Below are 18,854 nucleotides of genomic sequence, written 5' to 3' on the forward strand. Positions count from 1 at the left end.
GTGTTTTTCTCACTTTCTGGTTGGTTCAAACCGAGCGAGCACAAACCGGCGTGTGCACACCATCCCACCCGTCCTACAATCAAAGAACGCGCTTCACCAAGCTCTTTACATATGAGTCTCCATGTTAAAACTGCCATTAAGAATGTGGCACTTGGTATCCTGGATCCAATCCCGGCCCAAGTGCTCTCCTACTGTGAGCGCCTCTACGGCCAGACTCTTCACAAACGTCTACCTAAGTCCTACGAAAGTGCTAGGTACCATATCTGTGCCTTCTTGTCAGTCGAAAAATACCTGAGCACATTCAATCTACCGTCTCCAGACTTTAAACGGATCCCCATCCCCCCAAAAAAGTGTCTCACTACATTAGAAGACTTTCGTTTGTATTTGGATTCGGTCAAGTCGGCTTTATCAACTCCCACAAAGCAATCACCACATTCATCGCCTTTAGCCAATTTGCCTATTCCTCAGTCTCCTTTTCAAGAAACATCCTCTGCTATGGGATACACATCAGTGCAGCTAAACGGGAGTCCGGTGAAGCTCTCACCGTCCCAGTCGGTCCCTCGTGGGCGTAAACGAGGTTCTCTTCACGAAACTTCTACACCCACCAGATCGTCTCCACTTAAAAAGTTAAGGGCCATTGCAAACGAAACGCCGTCGGCGGAACAAAGTCCAAGCATTGTTAGATCTATAGCGAGTCCTTTTCTTACGCCGAACTCGAAAGCGGTAAAACCGTTCAAAGTGACAGAAGATTCGGTGTCTATCGTGCAACTTATTCAACTTTGTAACACCTTCTACATGCCAGCTTCTGTCACCGTCAGTATCATCCAGGAGTTCATCAACCAGAGGCACAAATTTGTAAAGAAAAGTGACTGGTACCTCGCGTGTGGATTGATCTACGCTGCTTCGCTTCGTATAAACCATAGAATCATCAAAGATAAGCCAGACTACGGAGAGACGTTGGTTACACAATTCATACGACAGAGAAGTAAACTCAAAAAACCCAACTTGATCTACTGGAACACCTTGATCAACGAAGGGGTCAAGAATCAGCCCTGGATCATCGAAATTGAAAATACCTTTATGTTTGGGGTTCAAAGTCTGCAGGCTGAGAAGAAGGAAAACGACTATAGGCTTGGAATAGGCGCTGAAACATACGATAGACTAGGTATGATGAACAATTCCCATTCCAACATTCTATCCGACTCACAACAATCATACTACAATACCTGGTCATCTAATGTATTGCTGCAAATTGAGTAGGTCAGCTCTTTCGTGCACCGCAGCCTTTTTTTCGTGAATCGCATCTTCACATCAACATTTTAAGACCTTTTTTTTCACAGTTGCCAGTATACAAATTAATTTTATAGGGTATATCAGCACTAGAGCGGCTCGTATTACATATTTCCTCGTATTTTATACGTCCATAAGATCCATTTGACGCTCGTTCCCTAGACCTTGTTTTTCCCCGTCACTTTGCATATTTTTCACATCACTAATCATCCATCGATTCCCAGACAAGAATGACAAATCCAAGCCTTTCAACAAAGAGAAGAAGATCTGAAATCTCCACGGGCATACCATCCGAAACTGATCCAAAACGTTTCAATGGACAAATAAAGTCCGACATGGAAGAAGACACACAGTCGTACTATTCCGATACCGACTCCCAAATCCCAGTAGTATTCGAAAACGAAACAAATAATACCACGGTGTGGCAGTCGACTATAACCAAGGTGGTTAAATCAGTTGTTTCCATCCAGTTCAGTCATGTGGCCAATTTCGATACCGAAACAGCCATTGTTAGTGAAGCTACGGGTTTTGTGGTGGATAACCAGAGAGGTTTGATCTTAACCAATAGACATGTCGTAGGACCTGGCCCTTTTTGGGGTTATGCTGTGTTTGATAACCATGAAGAAGCAGTGGTTAAGCCAATTTACAGAGACCCAATCCATGACTTTGGATTTTTGCAATTCGACCCTTCTGACATTAAACATATGGAACTATCCCAGTTGGAGTTAAGACCCGACTTGGGAACTGTAGGGACCGAAATCAGAGTGGTCGGTAATGATGCGGGAGAAAAGTTGTCGATTTTATCTGGTTTTATCTCCAGGCTGGACAGAAATGCCCCTGACTATGGTTCGTTGACCTATAATGACTTTAATACCGAATATATTCAGGCTGCTGCTAGTGCAACTGGTGGTTCCTCGGGAAGTCCTGTTATCAACGAAGATGGGTATTCTATTGCCTTACAAGCAGGTGGGTCATCTCAAGCTTCGACCGATTTTTTTTTACCTGTTTTCAGACCCTTGAGAGCATTGAAGTGCATCCAACAACAACTTCCAATCACCAGGGGAGATATTCAAGTCGAATGGCAATTGAAGCCTTATGATGAATGTCGTCGTTTGGGATTAACGCCAGAGGTTGAAGCCAAACAAAGAGAGCTTTTCCCTGAAAAAATTGGAATGCTTGTTGCTGAGTTAATATTACCAGAAGGGCCTGCAGATGGTCTCATTAAGGAAGGTGATACTTTAATCTCTATTAATGATGAACCTATCTGCACTTTCATTAAGGTGGACGAAATTCTTGACGAAAGTGTGGGTAAGGACTTGACGTTTGTCATCCAAAGAGGTGGTACCGAATTAACTCAAACCATCAAAATTGGTGATTTACATGCAATTACCCCAGATAGGTATGTGGAAGTCGCTGGAGCCTCGTTCAATACCCTTTCTTACCAAATTGCAAGATGCTACTGTATGCCTGTGAGAGGTGTCTACATCAACAATGCTTCCGGTTCGTTTGAATTGTCCCCATTCGAAAAGAATGGTTGGTTATTGGAATCTGTTGATGATAAGCCAACCCCGGATTTGGATACCTTTGTCGAGGTCATGAAGCTGATTCCAGATTTGGATAAAGTTGTCATTACTTACAGACATGTTTCAGACATGCACTCGGAGTTATTCAGAGTGGTTTATATCGATAGGCATTGGTGCTCAACGTTCAGACTCGCTCAAAGAAATGATGAGACGGGTCTCTGGGATTACAAAACTATTCAGGAAAATCCTATCCCACCAACTCAACCCACTCCAAAATATGCTAAGTTCATCGATATTCCGTTTATCGATGAGTCCAGATCGGAATGTTCTAAGATGGTCCGGTCCTTCGTCCAAATCAGTGCATATTGTCCAATTTCATTGGATTCTCATCCTTACAAGAAATTGATTGGTCATGGGGTTATTGTAGATGCCGCAAATGGATATGTGTTGGTTTCAAGAAGAAACATCCCTCATGACTTATGTGATGTGTTGATTATCTTTGCTGAGTCTATTGATGTGCCGGGTAAGGTGGTTTTCTTGCATCCCCATCAAAACTATGCTATTGTCAAATATGACCCATCTCTCATTACTGCTGATGTCAGAACCCCAAAGTTTGGCTCTAAGCCTTTAAAGAGAGGTGAAACCTCGTTGTTTGTGGGATACAACTACAACATGAGGCTCGTCACTGAAGATGTAAAAGTCAGTGGAGTTTCGTCATTAAACATTCCTGCTGCCGTATATTCACCTCGTTACAGAGGTACCAACTTGCAGTGTATTTTACTTGATAGTAAGTTGTCACAAGAATGCTACACTGGTATTTTGTGTGATGATGATGGTACAGTTCGAGCATTTTGGTTGACGTATCTTGGTGAAACCAATAGGGAAGTCGATGCTGACAAAACGTATAGAATGGGTTTGGATGTTACCGATGTGTTGGAAGTAATTGAATTGCTCCAGAAAAATGAGATTCCAAAGCACTTGAATATAATTGATGCTGAGTTTACTTCTGCCACCGTTTTCCAAGGAAGAACCAGAGGTATTTCTCAGGAGTGGATCACCAAGTTTGAAGAAGCCTGTGAAGATGAAATTTCCTTCTTAGTCGTTGATAGGATCGTTGCCTCACCTTTGGATCAAGCACCTATTCCTTTGAAGACTGGTGATGTACTTCTTTCCATCAACGATAAGCTTGTAAAGGAAATGAGAGACCTCAACATTATGTACGAATCTGATAATATCAAGTTTAAAGTTGTCAGACAGAAGAAAGAGATTGAGTTGGTTGTTCCTACCGTTGACACTGACGCTTTGAACACTACTCATGTGCTATTTTGGTGTGGTGCTTCAATTCAAGCCCCACATCATGGTGTTCGTCAACAGATGGAAAGGATTCCTTCAGAGGTCTATATCACCAGTAGAGGTAGTGGAGCACCTGCTCAACAGTACGACTTAGCACCTATCAGTTTCATTACCCATGTCAATGATAAAGAGACAAAAGACATGGTGTCTTTCATTAATGTAATCAAGGGTATTCCTGATCAAACCTACGTGAAAATTAGATTGGTTTCTTTTGACAATATTCCAATTGCAATCTCCATGAAAACCAATTACCACTATTTCCCCACCTCCGAGTTTAAGAAATTGGATAGTAAGTGGGAGTCTATAGAACATAATTAGAAGGTGAATTTAATATCTGCATTCTTTTATATCTTGTATTGACTTGGCTATTTACAAATGTCGTTTCTATAGTACAAATGGGATATGATCAGGGATTTTCAGAGGTATTGCTTCAACTTCTTCAAATGACCACCTTTGTTTGTAACTGGGACAAACGAGTCTAAATGGCTCAAGGTGTTAGAACTGAATCTACCATTTCCGTGGTTTCTACCAGCTTGCTTTCTCTTGAATCCATTACCAGTTTTAATGAATCTTTTGGCAGCTGCCTTGTGGGTTTTCATCTTATTTCTTGTTTGAATCAAGATGGTTGATATGGGATTTCTCTGAAACACCAACCTGCTAGTGCTACTGATTAACGAACCAATCATTCTTGATGACACAGCTTTTTATTGCACCAGATTTTTCATTTCCTCTTGAAAAGTTCTCACCGCGAGCAACAAACTTGTGCGTACACGACTCATGATAGTATCAAAGTTAGATGGACTTGAAGAGTTCACTCAGAATCACTTGAATACCCTTCAATAATTGATTTTGAAGTTTGTGTTGACTTTCCACTATTCGTGTTGATTTTATCATAGGTTTTAGGAGACGTATGTAGCATCTCTATGGTATTTTCTGGGTGATAATTGTCTTTAGCGGAGACAAACTCTCTAACTTCTTTGAGTTCGACACCTTGTAAAATCTTGGTCTTCTTCTTGAGTATATTATGTGTATCCTTCTTGCTGATTCTGGTGGTTTCAGAATTTTTACTGTATTTTTCGCCTACTATTTTCTTTTTGAGTTGAAACTTGGCTAGCTCTTCTTTTTCTGTTTCCTTTCGTATTCTTTCTTCCCTTCTTTCCTTTTCTCTTAGTTCATTATAATACTCAAGAGACTTCTCATCTAGCTTGTATGACGAATTTCTAGCTTCCAATTGCTTTCTGTATTCGATTTCTTTCAATTCTAGATATCTGCGTTAGTCTCACGCTGAACATACGGCATAACTGGATTCAACGTACCTTTACTTTCCCGGATTTGCTCAGCTAGTGTTTTCTTGGATACCCCTTCTTCATCGCTGAAGTTCTGGTTTCTATCTTGAGGAACATTGACTGAATCTCCCAATTTTACAAAATTTGGCATCCTGCTTCTCACATAAACAATCTTGGATCAAAACACATTTCTGTGAAATTCGCAATTTGCAGTTGGCTGCCAAAACATTAAAACAAATAACTTTTTTTATATTTCCGTACGTAAAAACCTATGAATAAGACCTTATTGTTGCTTAACCTGATCTTTATTTAAAGCAAAGTATCTTGGTTTTCTGAAGACATGATACTTGTGACCTCTAATTCCTCTACCTTTAAATTGGGAGGGCATCTTCAAATCATTAGGCACTTTCCTTTCATCAATGAAATGGTTTCCGTATAAGAAATCCTCGTCCATTTCTTCTTTCTCTTGTTCGCTCAACAACCTGAACTTTGCGACTTGTAACTCGGTGTCAGTGATGGTAGAACGAGATATTCTGGCATAAGCAACCTTCTTCAAGTCTCTGAACATGATATATTCACACCATCTGTCCCAATCAGTACTGTCAATATCATGCATTCTGGACTTCTCACTAGCATAAGTGAAATAGTTTCCTTTCAAAGGTTCTGTCACCAAGTAACTCAATAAAACCAATGGTCTGGTAGAGTTAGCCATGATTTCAGCCACTCCTAAACTTTGTAATCTTCTATCTTCAACATCTTCTTCTTGTCCCGAATGGAAGACAACAACATCGACCAATTCACCATAAATGTCCAACGTAGCTTCGATAGCTGGGGCCAATTCACCGACGGGGGAAGGTAATAAATGATGCTTGGAGCTAATAATAGGAAACTTCGATAATAAGGCAGCACCCCAGGTGTGTTTATGAGGCCCTGGACCATAGTCCACGTACATTCCCAAATCTTCGGCAATTTTTTGTGTAAAATCTCTGTTTCCACCAATTAATCTCTCGGAATCCGATTCCAATAACCCAACGATATCCAACTCAGCATCTTTAATTAAATCTCTCATTCTGTCATGACTTGACCACATATCGTTGTCCAAGCCAAAGTGGATACACCAGATACCAGCAGTGAAAGATTTCAGTCCAGAATTGTATGGTTTGATTGATGATGGTGGAGGTGGGTATCTTTGGAAAGTGACTGAAATACCCAAGGCCAATAAAACAGAAAGGACCGTAAATGCCTTGTAAAAAATAGATTTACTAACATAATTGAGTTTGGTAATGTTAGATGCTCTCATTCTCAAGTTGTAGTTCAATACCCCGGCAAGAACGCATACGTAAGACCCAAACAAAACGATATCAGTTCTTTCTCTTAATACCTTTCCAACCGGAACAAAAGCATATGCGACGATCCAAACACTTGCTAAGCAGAATGCCACGCAGAAAAACAATCCCAAAGTGTACACCAGACCGGCGTTATAACCAAGAGTTCCTTGGAACACAATTGGTGTGATGGAGACCAAATAGAAAGAGAAGACAGTTGCACCTGCAAAACCATACCAGTCTTCGAAAAAGTATAACACACCACAGCTGACACCACCAATTAAAAGATTGTAGAAGAAGCTTCCTGTCCAATACGGATGAGCTTCAATGGAAAATAAAACACCCAAAGAGATGGCCAAGATGTTGAACAATGCGCCCGTAATAGGAGTAGGTCCTGTAATGGGGAAACCGCTCCAATTCCAAAACACAAGTACAGAAGTATCCGTCAAGTAAGCTAATAACGAGAATACCAATCCCCCAATTCCAATAGCCGACAAAAGTATAGATCCTCCTTTATAGGTAATTGGTTTGGTAGATGCAAGTTCTTCTCGTTTGTACCCTGGGGTAAGTAAACTTGCAGCCATTCCAACAAAAATTCCAATTTCATTTTTACCACCATTAGCTTCGTTCATAGAAGGCCAGATGGGGTTGTTCGTGTAGTACATGTATTTCAAGACAGAGCTCACCAACAATCCAACCACAAACCCAATGATATAAGTATTGAATTTTTTTGGTAAAGTAGACAAAGCTGTAATTTCTCCAACAAAAGATAAAACCGAAAAGAATGTTCCAATGGCAATAGACATCAATTTATCTTTGGGCTTGATACACTTGTAAGCACCAATGCCAAACAAAACCCCCAAAGACCTCGTTACCAAGGGAAATCTTTGTACAAACCTTTTCGCAGGAGGTATGAACATAAATGATGGAGCCAAGAATATGACAATGATGCAAGCCTCATATCCAGAAATCCCTAAATCCCACAACGGAAAGTACCATACACATAAGAACAAGGCAGTGATATTCGTCCAGACCACAAATGAATTGATGGTATGGACACAGAATTCAACAAATGAGAAATCATCATCGGGTTCCACTTCGGTGCTTAATTTTACCTTCAGTTTGGATGTCCCTATGGTATAGGACAAGGATGAATCCGAAATGGTGAAGGTCAATTGGTTGAAATCAAGGACAGACCATGTGTCGAAACCAATGTCCAAGATGATTAGCAGCCACTCAAAATAGGCGTAGATGGAGTATGCACCAGGTCTAACATGGACTTTATGCTGAATAAACCAGTAAACCAAAGGTATTAATGTGGCGAAGAATGTGATGGCTGTGACAGATCTTCCCTTACGAACTGAGGAATTTTTGGGTGAATAGTAACTCACACCAACGGTCCATGGAATTGTCAAAAGGATATAACTGATCATGAAAATATCGTGCCAGTCGTGATCATCTGTCGAAGTGATGTATACCCAGCCCCCACAAGTGAAAGTCCTGATGACCCCGGCTATAAGAGTGGATGAACTCTTGTTCAACAAATAGTTGCAAAAGAGTAAAAGAAATCTGGGTCCCGAGGTGACTGCAATTAAAATCTGGAAGATCGATCTTTCAGGATACCTATCACCAATTGTAGCAGAAACCGAAGGAAACCATTCATCTGGATACCCGAAGGATGAGTTTTTAACGATTTTATGATAGTGTAACCAAGAACCCACGATTAACGCTGAAAAAAAGGCACTAGATGCAAATATCCCATGGGCATATGCAATGTATTTGGCATTGAAACGAATGGGGCTGTTGGAGCCTTCGGAAGGCGAACTTGTAGACAGCGGTGCGGTTACCTCCACAGAAGGTGACTTTTTAGCTCCCATTATCTGTCTCAAACAGCAAATTCAATGTGATTTCAATATTCGATTTGACGCTCGCTTAGCAAACGCTCCTCCTCAATAGCCGTGCACCTACCACAAAAATTCTCACTGAGTGCGAGGAAAAAAAACTAGCCAACCAGTTAAATTCAAGTTAATTACTCTGTAAGCTTGGTTTACAATATAATAATGGGTATGTTTGAATTAGCGTGGAGTGATACAAGATCACTGGGCACACAAAGACTTTAAAGTACCTTCCCCACTCCTTTGTGAATCGCGGTAGGTGCGTGCGTCGAGTACACAACACAATACTAACTTGTTCAGGTGTGAGTAACTACGAAAGTCACAAAAGACCGGACTTGGTATCGTTTGACGATATCGACTACGAAAACTTCGCTGATGTCCAGAAGGCCAGGGACTCCATGACCAGAGAACAATGGATTAAGGTGTTTGAAATCAAAGTTACCCATGAAGCGTTGAGAAAGTGTAAGCGTTACCATGGAGAAGATGCACAAAGAAACTGTAGGCCTTTGATTTTGAAGTACATGAAGATGATAGAGAGAACCCCATTACAAGGATACTTGGGATACCAAAAGAACGATCCATCCCAATAATTTATGGGAGTTAGAGAGAAATCTATGAATTGACGAATCCGATAGATGAAAAATTACCAGAAAAAGAGCCGTGTAACCCAAGTCATTCCAAGGTCTATTTATTATGTATATTTACAACTTACATCCACCAACACGAACCTTTTTAGCATATAATATATATTAGAGAAAACTCGCCCTAGACATGGCGGAGAGCAGCGCGAGCGCTTCGCACCAAGTCCCACCAGCACCTTTCGCGACCTAAACCAACTCAGCGTGCGTATACCAACACCGAGAACCAATTAAATTTTGTTGTCACCGCACTGAATCCGAACCAACAACTATTGAAATTTTTCGATTCTTCAATATATTCGATAATTGAACCAAAATGTTTCGTTTAGGTGTTAATCAAATTGCCCGTCCTAACGGTGCAAGGTATGTACATAACTACACAAGTCACTAGTCCTGGGCTGATATTGCGAATCGTTCAAAGAAGACTCCGGCTGAATCCTCCTGTTCCGAACATCGCCAATGTTGAGTAAAAACACACATCTGTTCAGTATAGGCTATTTGCCGTCCCAATTGACTTTGCATAATTCTACATTGAACACAACGTACTAACAGCAATCTTATAGAAACTATGCCACTTTACGTGAAATCGAAATGAGACTCAAGTCCATTAAGAATATCGAAAAAATCACTAACACCATGAAAGTCGTTGCATCCACCAGATTGAACAAAGCCCAAAGAGCCATGCAAGCTTCCAGAGTTTATCACGAATCTGACAGTGAATTCTACAAGAATGCCGAATTGGAACAGCCAGAAACCGAAGGTAACACTTTGTTGATTGTCTGTTCTTCTGACAAAGGTTTGTGTGGATCTATTCACTCTCAAGTCGCCAAATACGCCAGAAAGAGAATCGAAGAGTTGGGTGGCAAGGTCGACGTTGTAGCTGTTGGTGAAAAGGTGAAGGCTCAGTTGTTGAGAACACACGATGACAAATTGAGATTAGCCTTCAACGGTATTGGAAAAGAAGCTCCAAACTTCCACGAAGTGTCCTTAATTGCCGATGAAATTGCAAAGTTGGGTAAGTTTGAAAACACCGAAATCTTATACAACAAGTTTGTAAACTCTGTTTCTTTTGAGCCATCTAACTTTAGTGTTTTCACCAGTGAAGCCATCGAAAAGGCTCCAGGTTTGTCCAAGTACGAATTAGAAAACGAAGAAACTACCGAGGCTTTTGCTGAATTCTCTTTGTCCAACTCGTTGTTGACTGCTTTGGCTGAAGGTTACGCTGCCGAAGTTTCTGCCAGAAGAAATGCTATGGATAACGCTTCCAAGAATGCTGGTGACATGATTAACCGTTACTCCATTTTATATAACAGAACCAGACAAGCTGTTATCACCAACGAATTGGTCGATATCATTACTGGTGCTTCTTCCTTAGATTAGAAAGTTAAATCCGAATTCCTTTAAATAAATACATTTTCTTATATTGGGTGACATTATTACGTTGTATATAATTCAAGCAGATATTTAATCTGCTTTCGTAGACGTAAGTAGTTTTTTGATGAACACCATCCCTGTGAGAACTGCTACCGAACCACCTGCTATTCCAATAAGCACTGATACCAAGGCCATATAGCCAAAGTATAGTAAAATACTTACAAAATCTTGAACATTCAAAAGACTGAAAAAGTAATAGATGGAGTAAGCATAGATGTATAGCCCAATACTTGAACCGATCCTGAAAGATAACCATTGCCAATTTGGATTATTTTCTATAACTAAGCTGATGTAAATTCCAATTATGGTGGATTCACTGACAATGATAATGAGACTCAAAGTAGTCAAAAACAAGAACCCGTACATGTAGTAGAAGGTGGTCTTTTCTAGCCATATCGAATTGAATATGAAGGACAATTCGACGTATACGATTCCAAATGGAATCAATCCATAGATGAGCATCACTATTGTTGAGTTCCTAATTACGGACATCAAGGCCCTTTTAGCAGTGGTTGACACATTGACTTGAGGGACAAAATTGGGAGAATCCTTTCCTTTTTCAGAGAAAAACATTATGGACTTCTTATTGAATTTCAACTTGTTTCCGTAATATCCACCTATCAAACCCAATGGTAAAACAATCAAGAAGAATAAAATCAAAAGAATCACTATGGATCCAAACGGCAATGCATTAGAGCTTTCTTTAGCAAACACAAAAAAGTTGAAAAACAACATGACTGACAACACCAAGCAAGGCAAGAATCCGCTGAATAAGATGGATAATTTGACAGCTTTTGCAGGAGGAATCTGTACGCTTAAGTTTTCGTTGTTGAAGATCTTGTACAACACGAACCCGAAGAACGATGGGAGAATACCAGACATTACAAAACAAGATAATGCCAATGAAGAGAAAGCCCCTTGGTAGTTACTGAATTCACCTCCTCTAGCTTTATTATAATCCAATTGAGACTTAATGATCACAGATAGTATGATGCCAACGGTTGCGATAATTAATTGAAGACCACTAGAAACTAACATGGATAACAACAAAGGGAAAACGGGCCGTTTGGTGACAGCTCCACCCAAGTTCTTCCAGGCAGCGTTTTTGGAAAAGGCATTGTCTATCTCAGCCGTCAATGCCAAATTTGGGGAGGAATCGGAGTTCTTCAGGTCAAGTCTATTTATTCTCACCAAGATTATCACCACTACCAAGGTCAACAAGGACACCAACACGACTGAGTTTAAAAACGAAAGCCAGTGGATCTTAGTGGATGCTGAATGAGTCTCATTTGCATAGTACAATTCCCATCTGTTGGCATAATCGATGGAATTATCCTCTCTCCAATACACAGAATAGGTGTATGGGATTCTCAACTTGGCAACCTTACCCTTTTTTCCTTCGGGCAACTTCAAGGCAAGGTTCTCATAGGACTTGGAAGAGCCAGGACATGTCTCATCTACTACTGATTTGGGATAGACTTCAAAGCCCACTATGGTGTGCATTCCTGGATGTTTTTTCTCAGAATGGTATCGTATAACCAACATAAAGTGATTATACAAGTAGCTGATGTCATCCTCAAAGAACCCTAGCGGGAACCCAGCCGCGTAGTATTTGGAATTTTTGTTGTTGGAAACAAATGTGGTAGCACCTGGTAAACCATCTATTGACCAATGCACCACGTAGCCTTGTTTAATTAACCTATCAGCAAAAGTAATCTGAGGAACTTTGGCAAGAAAATCACATAAACGGGCACAAGAAATATCCTTGCCAAACGCTAACTTAAAGTCACTTTCCCACAACCTATCACCTCTTAAGATCTCACCTAATGAGATATGCAATGGTTTCTTCTCTCTGGAAGCAGGACACACAAAGTTCAAGTCAAAGTATCCGAACGGGAGTTGGGTGTGATCACTCTCCACCTTATTGACTAGAAGGTCAACCTTTTGACCCTTCTTATAATACTTGGGTGATAGGCCCAAGTCCAATCCAAAGTTGAAGGACAGCACCTCAACAAATAAGGAAAACACCACCACAAAGAGGCACGTCCACGATTTCATCTTGTAGCTCTTTGGTGCACAGTTCTGGTGGAATCAGCTTACACGCTTTTCGAGTAAAGACCAATTTACACCAACAAAAACAATTGAACAGACGTTTATGTGTTGTTGAAAAACTAAAACTTACATCAAGTCAACACGATGCGCACCGTTGCTAAAAATTAGAAAATAATGAATGTTACCTGCGCACCGATTAAGGCAAAAAATATTAGGATAAGGGTCATGTGAGCGCTTGGCCCAAGATTACAGTGAATCATTGGCTATTGTTTCGGAATTTCATTACTGGTAGTAGCAACCCACTGTGCATTATTCCCTACGTTCGCCAGATGTTACACAAGCTTGGTTATTGTTTATTTTAAACGTGTCAGCAGGGATCTTACCCGGCGTTCACGTGAATTAAGGTTTTATTTTGTGGAATATTATTATTGATCCTATGATTTTTCCTGCAAAGATTCCATGGCTTCACGGATAAGATAGTTGCCCTTCGGGTCTAAGTTTAGGGCAATAGTGAATTCTTTGATGGCCTGGTGCTTGTTGTCTTGGATGTTGTACAATTGGCCTAGAAGAAAGTGAACCGATGCTTCATCGGGTGCCAAGTCCTTTAATACCTCAAATAACTGAAGTGACTGTTGGAATTGCTGCATCGTGAAAAGGAGTTGGGCCTTTTTGAAGATGGGCAACGGGTTCAATGGCTGCAATTTATTTGCCAATTCGTATTGTCGTAACGCAAGGTTCTTCTTACCCATTTTTTCTAGCACCATTCCCACGCAACAAATCAAAATGATGTTTATGGGGTTTATAGACACGGCTCTTCGAAAATGGTAATCGGCTTTTTGATAGTCACCGAGATTGATATATACCATGCCAATGCCGTACAAGGCATTATAGTGTCTCGGGTCAATCACCAAGCTTATTCGGAAGTTTTCGAGAGCCATCTCGTAATTGTCATTTCCGAAGTATTCGTGTCCTTTCAAGGTATAAGCATAGGAGAAATTCTCGTCAAATTTTACGGCCTTGGTAAAACATTTGATAGCCTCGTCAGGTTCACGGTTTAATGAGAACAAGTTTCCGATCACGCACCACGTTATGGCATTCTTTGAGTCCAAATCGAACAACTCGTTGGCAAGATACGTCAACTCAATTTTTTTGTGGAGATGCCATAATAAGGTTGAGTAGTATTCCATATCTTCCAATCGCGTTCTGTCCATCATCCGGAGCTTGACGAAGAATGCTTCACTTTGTTTGTAGTTGACAATCTCGTAATGTAACCGCCCCAATTTGCTCAAAACCCATGGAGAATTCTTTTCTGCCTCCGGCAACGACTCAAGAATTCTTATCGCTTTGTAGCAGTCGTATTTCGAGAAGCATTTGTAGCTTCGTGCAAGCACAACGTATAACTGTAACAAAAAGCTCTCCGAGCTTTCGATTTCTTTGGAGGTGAACACCGATTTGATGGTGCCAGGCTCCGAAACGAGACCACTGCTTTCGCCATTCGAGTGGATATTGGAGTTGGAATTATTCCGTTTGAGACTCGACCGCAATCTCTCCTTATCACTCGAAGTTGAAGCTGGTTGGGATATTAACCTCGAGGTAATTTTCGAGTATGTACTTTCCTTTTTCTTTTCAAGGGTGAGTTTGGGCTTTGTGAACTCGAATTTCGAAAGCCCTTCGGAATGATTATTGACTTGGTTGGTGTGTGATCCCACCAGTTTTCTTAATGGGGCATTAGGTATGGATGTGGTCTTCATTCTGGGAGTGGACAAATTGAATGAATCATCTGGGTGGATGGAGATACCACCGTTATTGACGGGTGTCTGGTGGATGGTGTTCTGGTTTTGAAAAGGACTTTGACCATCAAAGTTGGTTTGGCCCAAATCAAAGTCCACATTGAAGTTGGAGCTAGGTTTATAGAGGGCCTTGACCTTAACATTAACCCCCAATTTACACAACTTCTGAAACGCCTCAAAGTCGAATTGGTTAAATTTCAAGCAGTAACTGTAATTCAAAGAACTGTTTTTGATATCACCAGTCTTGTTATACAAATCCCCCAATAAGTGGTAAACACCAGAAGCATCTGGCAACACATTCCGGTTTGATTCATAGTTGAACCTGTTGAATGAAGAACTGAAGTGATGGACGTCGAAGCCACTCGTTTGGTGTGGTTTGAGGGTTGAATCATTGTACAAATAGTTCACCTTCATCAATTGATACACCCCTTCCTTATATTTTTTCAAGTGTAAACACAGCTTTCCAAAAAGATACGAACATCCCAAGTGATCTTCAAGGTTTATCAACCTATTGTAGCATGTTTTGTACTTTTTTTGATGGAACAACACCAAACAATACAAATAGATCGAGTCTAAATCTTCAGGATCCTGAGCCAATAATCGTTCCCCAGCAAACTCTGCATTCGTATAGTTGAATGTATCCAACGAGTGTATTATAATGGACCGCAAGTGCTGGATCACAAACGGTTGCTCTTGCATGACACACGGTGGAAGGTAGATATTATTTACAAAGATGTATTTGATATTTATCAGTTTATCGCGGCACCAAAACGCACACTTGAGTACAAATTATAATATAATACAAAGACTAGCAATACACAAAACTATTAAAGCTTCTACTGGGAGTATATCAACGCTTTTGTTTGATTACAAACGTGTGATTTCCAGATCCATCATTACTGTATGCCAACAACTTTTCAGAGTGACGCTTCTTTTTGTGGCCTGAACTTTGACTGATAGCACTCTTTACTCTACCATTTGAAGCAGGCAGCTTGGGAGTGGATCCGTTGGAGTCCAAGTCAGTAAAGTATTCACGTTTCTGATCGATTGGAGTCGTGGTGTTGGACGCTTTGGAATTGTTATAGGTATTACTAAATGAATTGCTTGTGGATGAAGCATCTTCATGGTTCATAGTTGGGGAGAAGTTAACATTACCGTTGTTCAGCTTGGGAGACAACAATCCCGAAGCCAACAAGTAAGGAGAAGCAAATCCTGTAGGATTAGAAAGCTGTGGAGTGGTGGGACCCTTAACAGACGGTTTTCCGGAAGTGTCAATACTCAAGTTTGGATGTTCACTTGGGGAACTGGTAGATTCTGAACCCTCTTCTAATGATTCTACCAAAGGACTGTTTTCACCCGATGTATTTGGATCCAAGGTGTAGTTACCAATGAACGAGGTCAATTGACTTTCACTAAATTCATCATCTCCAAAGTCGTTCAAGTCTCCAAGGAATCCATTGTTTCCTTGCATTGCTCTTTCTTCATCTTTCAACTTGGTTTCTTCTCTGGCTCTGGCTAATAGTTCTTGCGCCTTGGCCAAACTGACAGTTGGGGTCGAACAACTGCTAACAACGGGAACAGAATCATCAATATCAATGGTAGCAGTCATCAACGCCTTTATCCATCCTCTCATTTCGTCTTGGGTCTCAACTGCAAAAAAGTGGGTCTTAGGCTGAGTGAAGGTCAATCCCTTTTTGAAGCCTGGAGCTGGAGGAATCAATTTGAAGCAATACCTTCCAAACCCAGTAGAAGCGGCATACAAGGCAATATATTTATCTTCTCCATCTGTGTCGATAGGAATCACCTTATGGGCGGTGATGTCAATTAACCCTTTTTCTTTTTTATCCTTTAAGGAGGTGAAGTATGATAATCTGGTTCCATGAAGGGTGAAATACCTCGATCTCCAAGATAAGTTGTTACCCGTCCTCTTGGCCATGAATCCAGAATAATTGGCAGACTTGATAGCCTCGTCTGGAGTGATGCTTCTGATACCTTCTTGGAAAGCACTGGTTTTCAGCTTCTTAGAGCTCGTTAAGTTCTTAAAGTTAGTAGTCGAAGCCGTTCTTAAGGTCTTGAACCTTGAAATGGTACTAGTTCCGGGAGTAGAACTGGCAGAACTATTAAGAGTGGCAGTGGAATCAGAAACTGACCTTTTCTCATCTTTAAAGTCAAGTTTGCGGGGTTCGTCATACTTGTGGTTGATTGATTTCAGCTTTCTTGGAGAAAACTGAGTGGAGTCAATATCTATTTCTTCCAGATTATTGTGGATATCATGAGTGGGGGTAGAAACTTCAGGAAGACGTTCCTTCTTAATTTTTGCTGGAGAAATAAGCTTTTCTTGTTTTCTTCCTTGTTTTTCCAGGACCTTTTCTTTGACTTCTTTATATTTCTTGTTGTCGACTTCATCTTTATCTTTAGACATAAAAGAGAACATGGAACTGTTTCTCTTATGATTATTATTGGAGAGAATGACCGATGAGTTTCTTCTGTGGTTACCATAATAATCCGAAGTGCCTGAAATATTTCTGCTGTGATTTCTGCTATGAACAGATTGTTCATAGATAGAGGAAGCAGGCCTGCTTAACCGGTTCTTGATACCAGCTGATTCGGTAGGAGGATTCAAGACACTGGTGCTGACATTATTGTTGGACCCGTACATCTCCTTATTGGTAGCCTCACCGAATTTGTAGGCTTTATCCATTTTTGGACTAACAATCTTATTGGTGTCTCTCAACTCTTCATACGACTGAGACTTCTTTCTTTGATGACCATATTCCGATGGGCCTCTTGTTATTTTGGCTGAATCCAATAATTGGGGTTCCGAAGTCTTATTCTTGTCAGTATCAAGTTCCTTGTGGCCATCGACAATCTTCTTCAAGTTTTCAATTTCCTTGTAGATTTCAAACCTGGTGCCAAACGAGTCAATATCCAACTCTTTCAAATGAGCCAAGTCCAATTCGAACAAGATAGCCCCTGTAATTTTATGTCTAGCAAATTTTCCAGCCACACTAGTGTCGAAACCCAACCCCAACGCAAAATAGGACGTGACTTGTTTTGGAGTCCAGCTCATGGCATCCTTGGGATTGAGATCCTCTGTCAACGACATGTTAGAAGGAGCACGCTTGTGGCCAGTGTTGGTACTGTGGATGTACGAATCTGACTGTAACTCTTCCAACGCTTTGTCTATATCGTTCATGGTCTTGTTAACGCCAAACTCACGGTCTTCAGCGTCAATATTATCTTCATCATCGATGTCATCGAGGTGACTGTGGCCATTTGTGGTATTAAAAGTGTCGTTATTATCATTAAGGTCATGGGCTTCATCAAAGATTTTGGAGGTCTTTGGGTTAAAAAGAGAGGACGAGGATTTGGCGTGGGTAGTAGCGGTGGCAGTGGTACCGGGAGTCTTGTAGTTACCGTTGGCAGGACGCTTGATGGACAAGCTTTCAAAGTTAGACTTGAGCTTGGAAACTGGAGAGTCAGGTTTGGCGGATATGGGTGTAGTAGGAGAACTCAATCTCTTGGAACGAGACCGAGACCGAGACCGTAACAAGTTGTAGTCATCGGGGGTATCTTCCACCAACACCTGGGTGAAGCTTTTAGGGTACAACCCCACTTTCCCGGTGGATAGATTCTTTCCCATATACCACCCATCGTTGTACTCGCTGTCATCAGATAGAACTTGGATCTTATCACCAACCTTAAGGTTCAACTCATCACCCAAACGTGAGTTGAACTGCTTGATGCAAAGATATACGGAAGCGGTAGCACCACCACGCGAGCTTCCATCAATGTCGGATTCTTTCATGGTTGAATAAGCTACCTTTCGAATTTGTTTACTTGGCTGGTTTAGTTATCAAAATTTTATTTTTCCTCACTAAAATGAAAATACTAGGCTTCTCGATTTGCGAACACAAAACCAAAAAGGACAGACAGGCAAGAACCAGAGCAGGAAAAAATAAGTCTAGACAATGAGAAAAATTGTGTAGGTACGCTGTACGCGGGTAATTATATATATATGTTACAGAAGGGCTACAACATTGTACATGGGTGGGTGTAGACCAATTTGTTTTCCCAAGCTTTACATGAAACGAACCGCCATTTTGGCTGGCGACTTAGACGAATCACTGACGGCCCGCTTTCCTTCTGGCTACTCCACCGCCCACCGCGACCATTAGACGAGGTAGTGCCGCCATTGCTCACCCGCGCCGTGGCTCTACCACTTTCACCCCGTAACCTGTTGATGGGAATGTTGCGTTTGTGATGAA

At 41.0% G+C, this 18,854-nt stretch overlaps 9 protein-coding genes across 9 annotated transcripts; 4 read left to right on the forward strand and 5 right to left on the reverse strand. All coding sequences in view use genetic code 12, as the record gives it.

The window, feature by feature from the left end:
- Positions 1-111: 111 nt before the first annotated feature.
- Positions 112-1,260, forward strand: PSN45_001607 (uncharacterized protein; the record flags this gene model as incomplete). Its single annotated transcript, XM_006689773.2, has 1 exon — positions 112-1,260. The coding sequence occupies one exon, from the start codon at positions 112-114 to the stop codon at positions 1,258-1,260; it is 1,149 nt and encodes a 382-aa protein (XP_006689836.2).
- Positions 1,261-1,520: 260 nt separating this feature from the next.
- On the forward strand, positions 1,521-4,484 carry PSN45_001608 (uncharacterized protein; the record flags this gene model as incomplete). The annotated part of the gene is made up of 1 exon (XM_066157698.1): positions 1,521-4,484. One exon carries the CDS (start codon positions 1,521-1,523, stop codon positions 4,482-4,484), a length of 2,964 nt encoding a protein of 987 aa, XP_066013795.1.
- A 98-nt stretch (positions 4,485-4,582) lies between these two features.
- PSN45_001609 (uncharacterized protein) lies at positions 4,583-5,603 on the reverse strand (the record flags this gene model as incomplete). Its single annotated transcript, XM_066157699.1, has 3 exons — positions 4,583-4,823; positions 5,033-5,426; positions 5,483-5,603. 3 exons carry the CDS (start codon positions 5,601-5,603, stop codon positions 4,583-4,585), a joined length of 756 nt encoding a protein of 251 aa, XP_066013796.1.
- A 132-nt stretch (positions 5,604-5,735) lies between these two features.
- Positions 5,736-8,654, reverse strand: CWH43 (the record flags this gene model as incomplete). The annotated part of the gene is made up of 1 exon (XM_006689771.2): positions 5,736-8,654. The coding sequence occupies one exon, from the start codon at positions 8,652-8,654 to the stop codon at positions 5,736-5,738; it is 2,919 nt and encodes a 972-aa protein (XP_006689834.2).
- Positions 8,655-8,837: 183 nt separating this feature from the next.
- PSN45_001611 (uncharacterized protein) lies at positions 8,838-9,262 on the forward strand (the record flags this gene model as incomplete). Its single annotated transcript, XM_066157700.1, has 2 exons — positions 8,838-8,841; positions 8,973-9,262. 2 exons carry the CDS (start codon positions 8,838-8,840, stop codon positions 9,260-9,262), a joined length of 294 nt encoding a protein of 97 aa, XP_066013797.1.
- Positions 9,263-9,626: 364 nt separating this feature from the next.
- Positions 9,627-10,690, forward strand: ATP3 (atp3 gamma subunit of the F1 sector of mitochondrial F1F0 ATP synthase; the record flags this gene model as incomplete). The annotated part of the gene is made up of 2 exons (XM_006689770.1): positions 9,627-9,673; positions 9,874-10,690. 2 exons carry the CDS (start codon positions 9,627-9,629, stop codon positions 10,688-10,690), a joined length of 864 nt encoding a protein of 287 aa, XP_006689833.1.
- An 84-nt stretch (positions 10,691-10,774) lies between these two features.
- Positions 10,775-12,802, reverse strand: PSN45_001613 (uncharacterized protein; the record flags this gene model as incomplete). The annotated part of the gene is made up of 1 exon (XM_006689769.1): positions 10,775-12,802. One exon carries the CDS (start codon positions 12,800-12,802, stop codon positions 10,775-10,777), a length of 2,028 nt encoding a protein of 675 aa, XP_006689832.1.
- A 428-nt stretch (positions 12,803-13,230) lies between these two features.
- On the reverse strand, positions 13,231-15,285 carry CDC27 (anaphase-promoting complex subunit cdc27; the record flags this gene model as incomplete). The annotated part of the gene is made up of 1 exon (XM_066157701.1): positions 13,231-15,285. The coding sequence occupies one exon, from the start codon at positions 15,283-15,285 to the stop codon at positions 13,231-13,233; it is 2,055 nt and encodes a 684-aa protein (XP_066013798.1).
- A 151-nt stretch (positions 15,286-15,436) lies between these two features.
- Positions 15,437-18,394, reverse strand: BOI2 (polar growth protein; the record flags this gene model as incomplete). Its single annotated transcript, XM_006689767.2, has 1 exon — positions 15,437-18,394. The coding sequence occupies one exon, from the start codon at positions 18,392-18,394 to the stop codon at positions 15,437-15,439; it is 2,958 nt and encodes a 985-aa protein (XP_006689830.1).
- Between the last annotated feature and the right edge of the window lie 460 nt (positions 18,395-18,854).

Source organism: Yamadazyma tenuis, chromosome 2, assembly GCF_029203305.1.
Source record: "Yamadazyma tenuis chromosome 2, complete sequence".
NCBI lineage: Eukaryota > Fungi > Ascomycota > Pichiomycetes > Serinales > Debaryomycetaceae > Yamadazyma > Yamadazyma tenuis.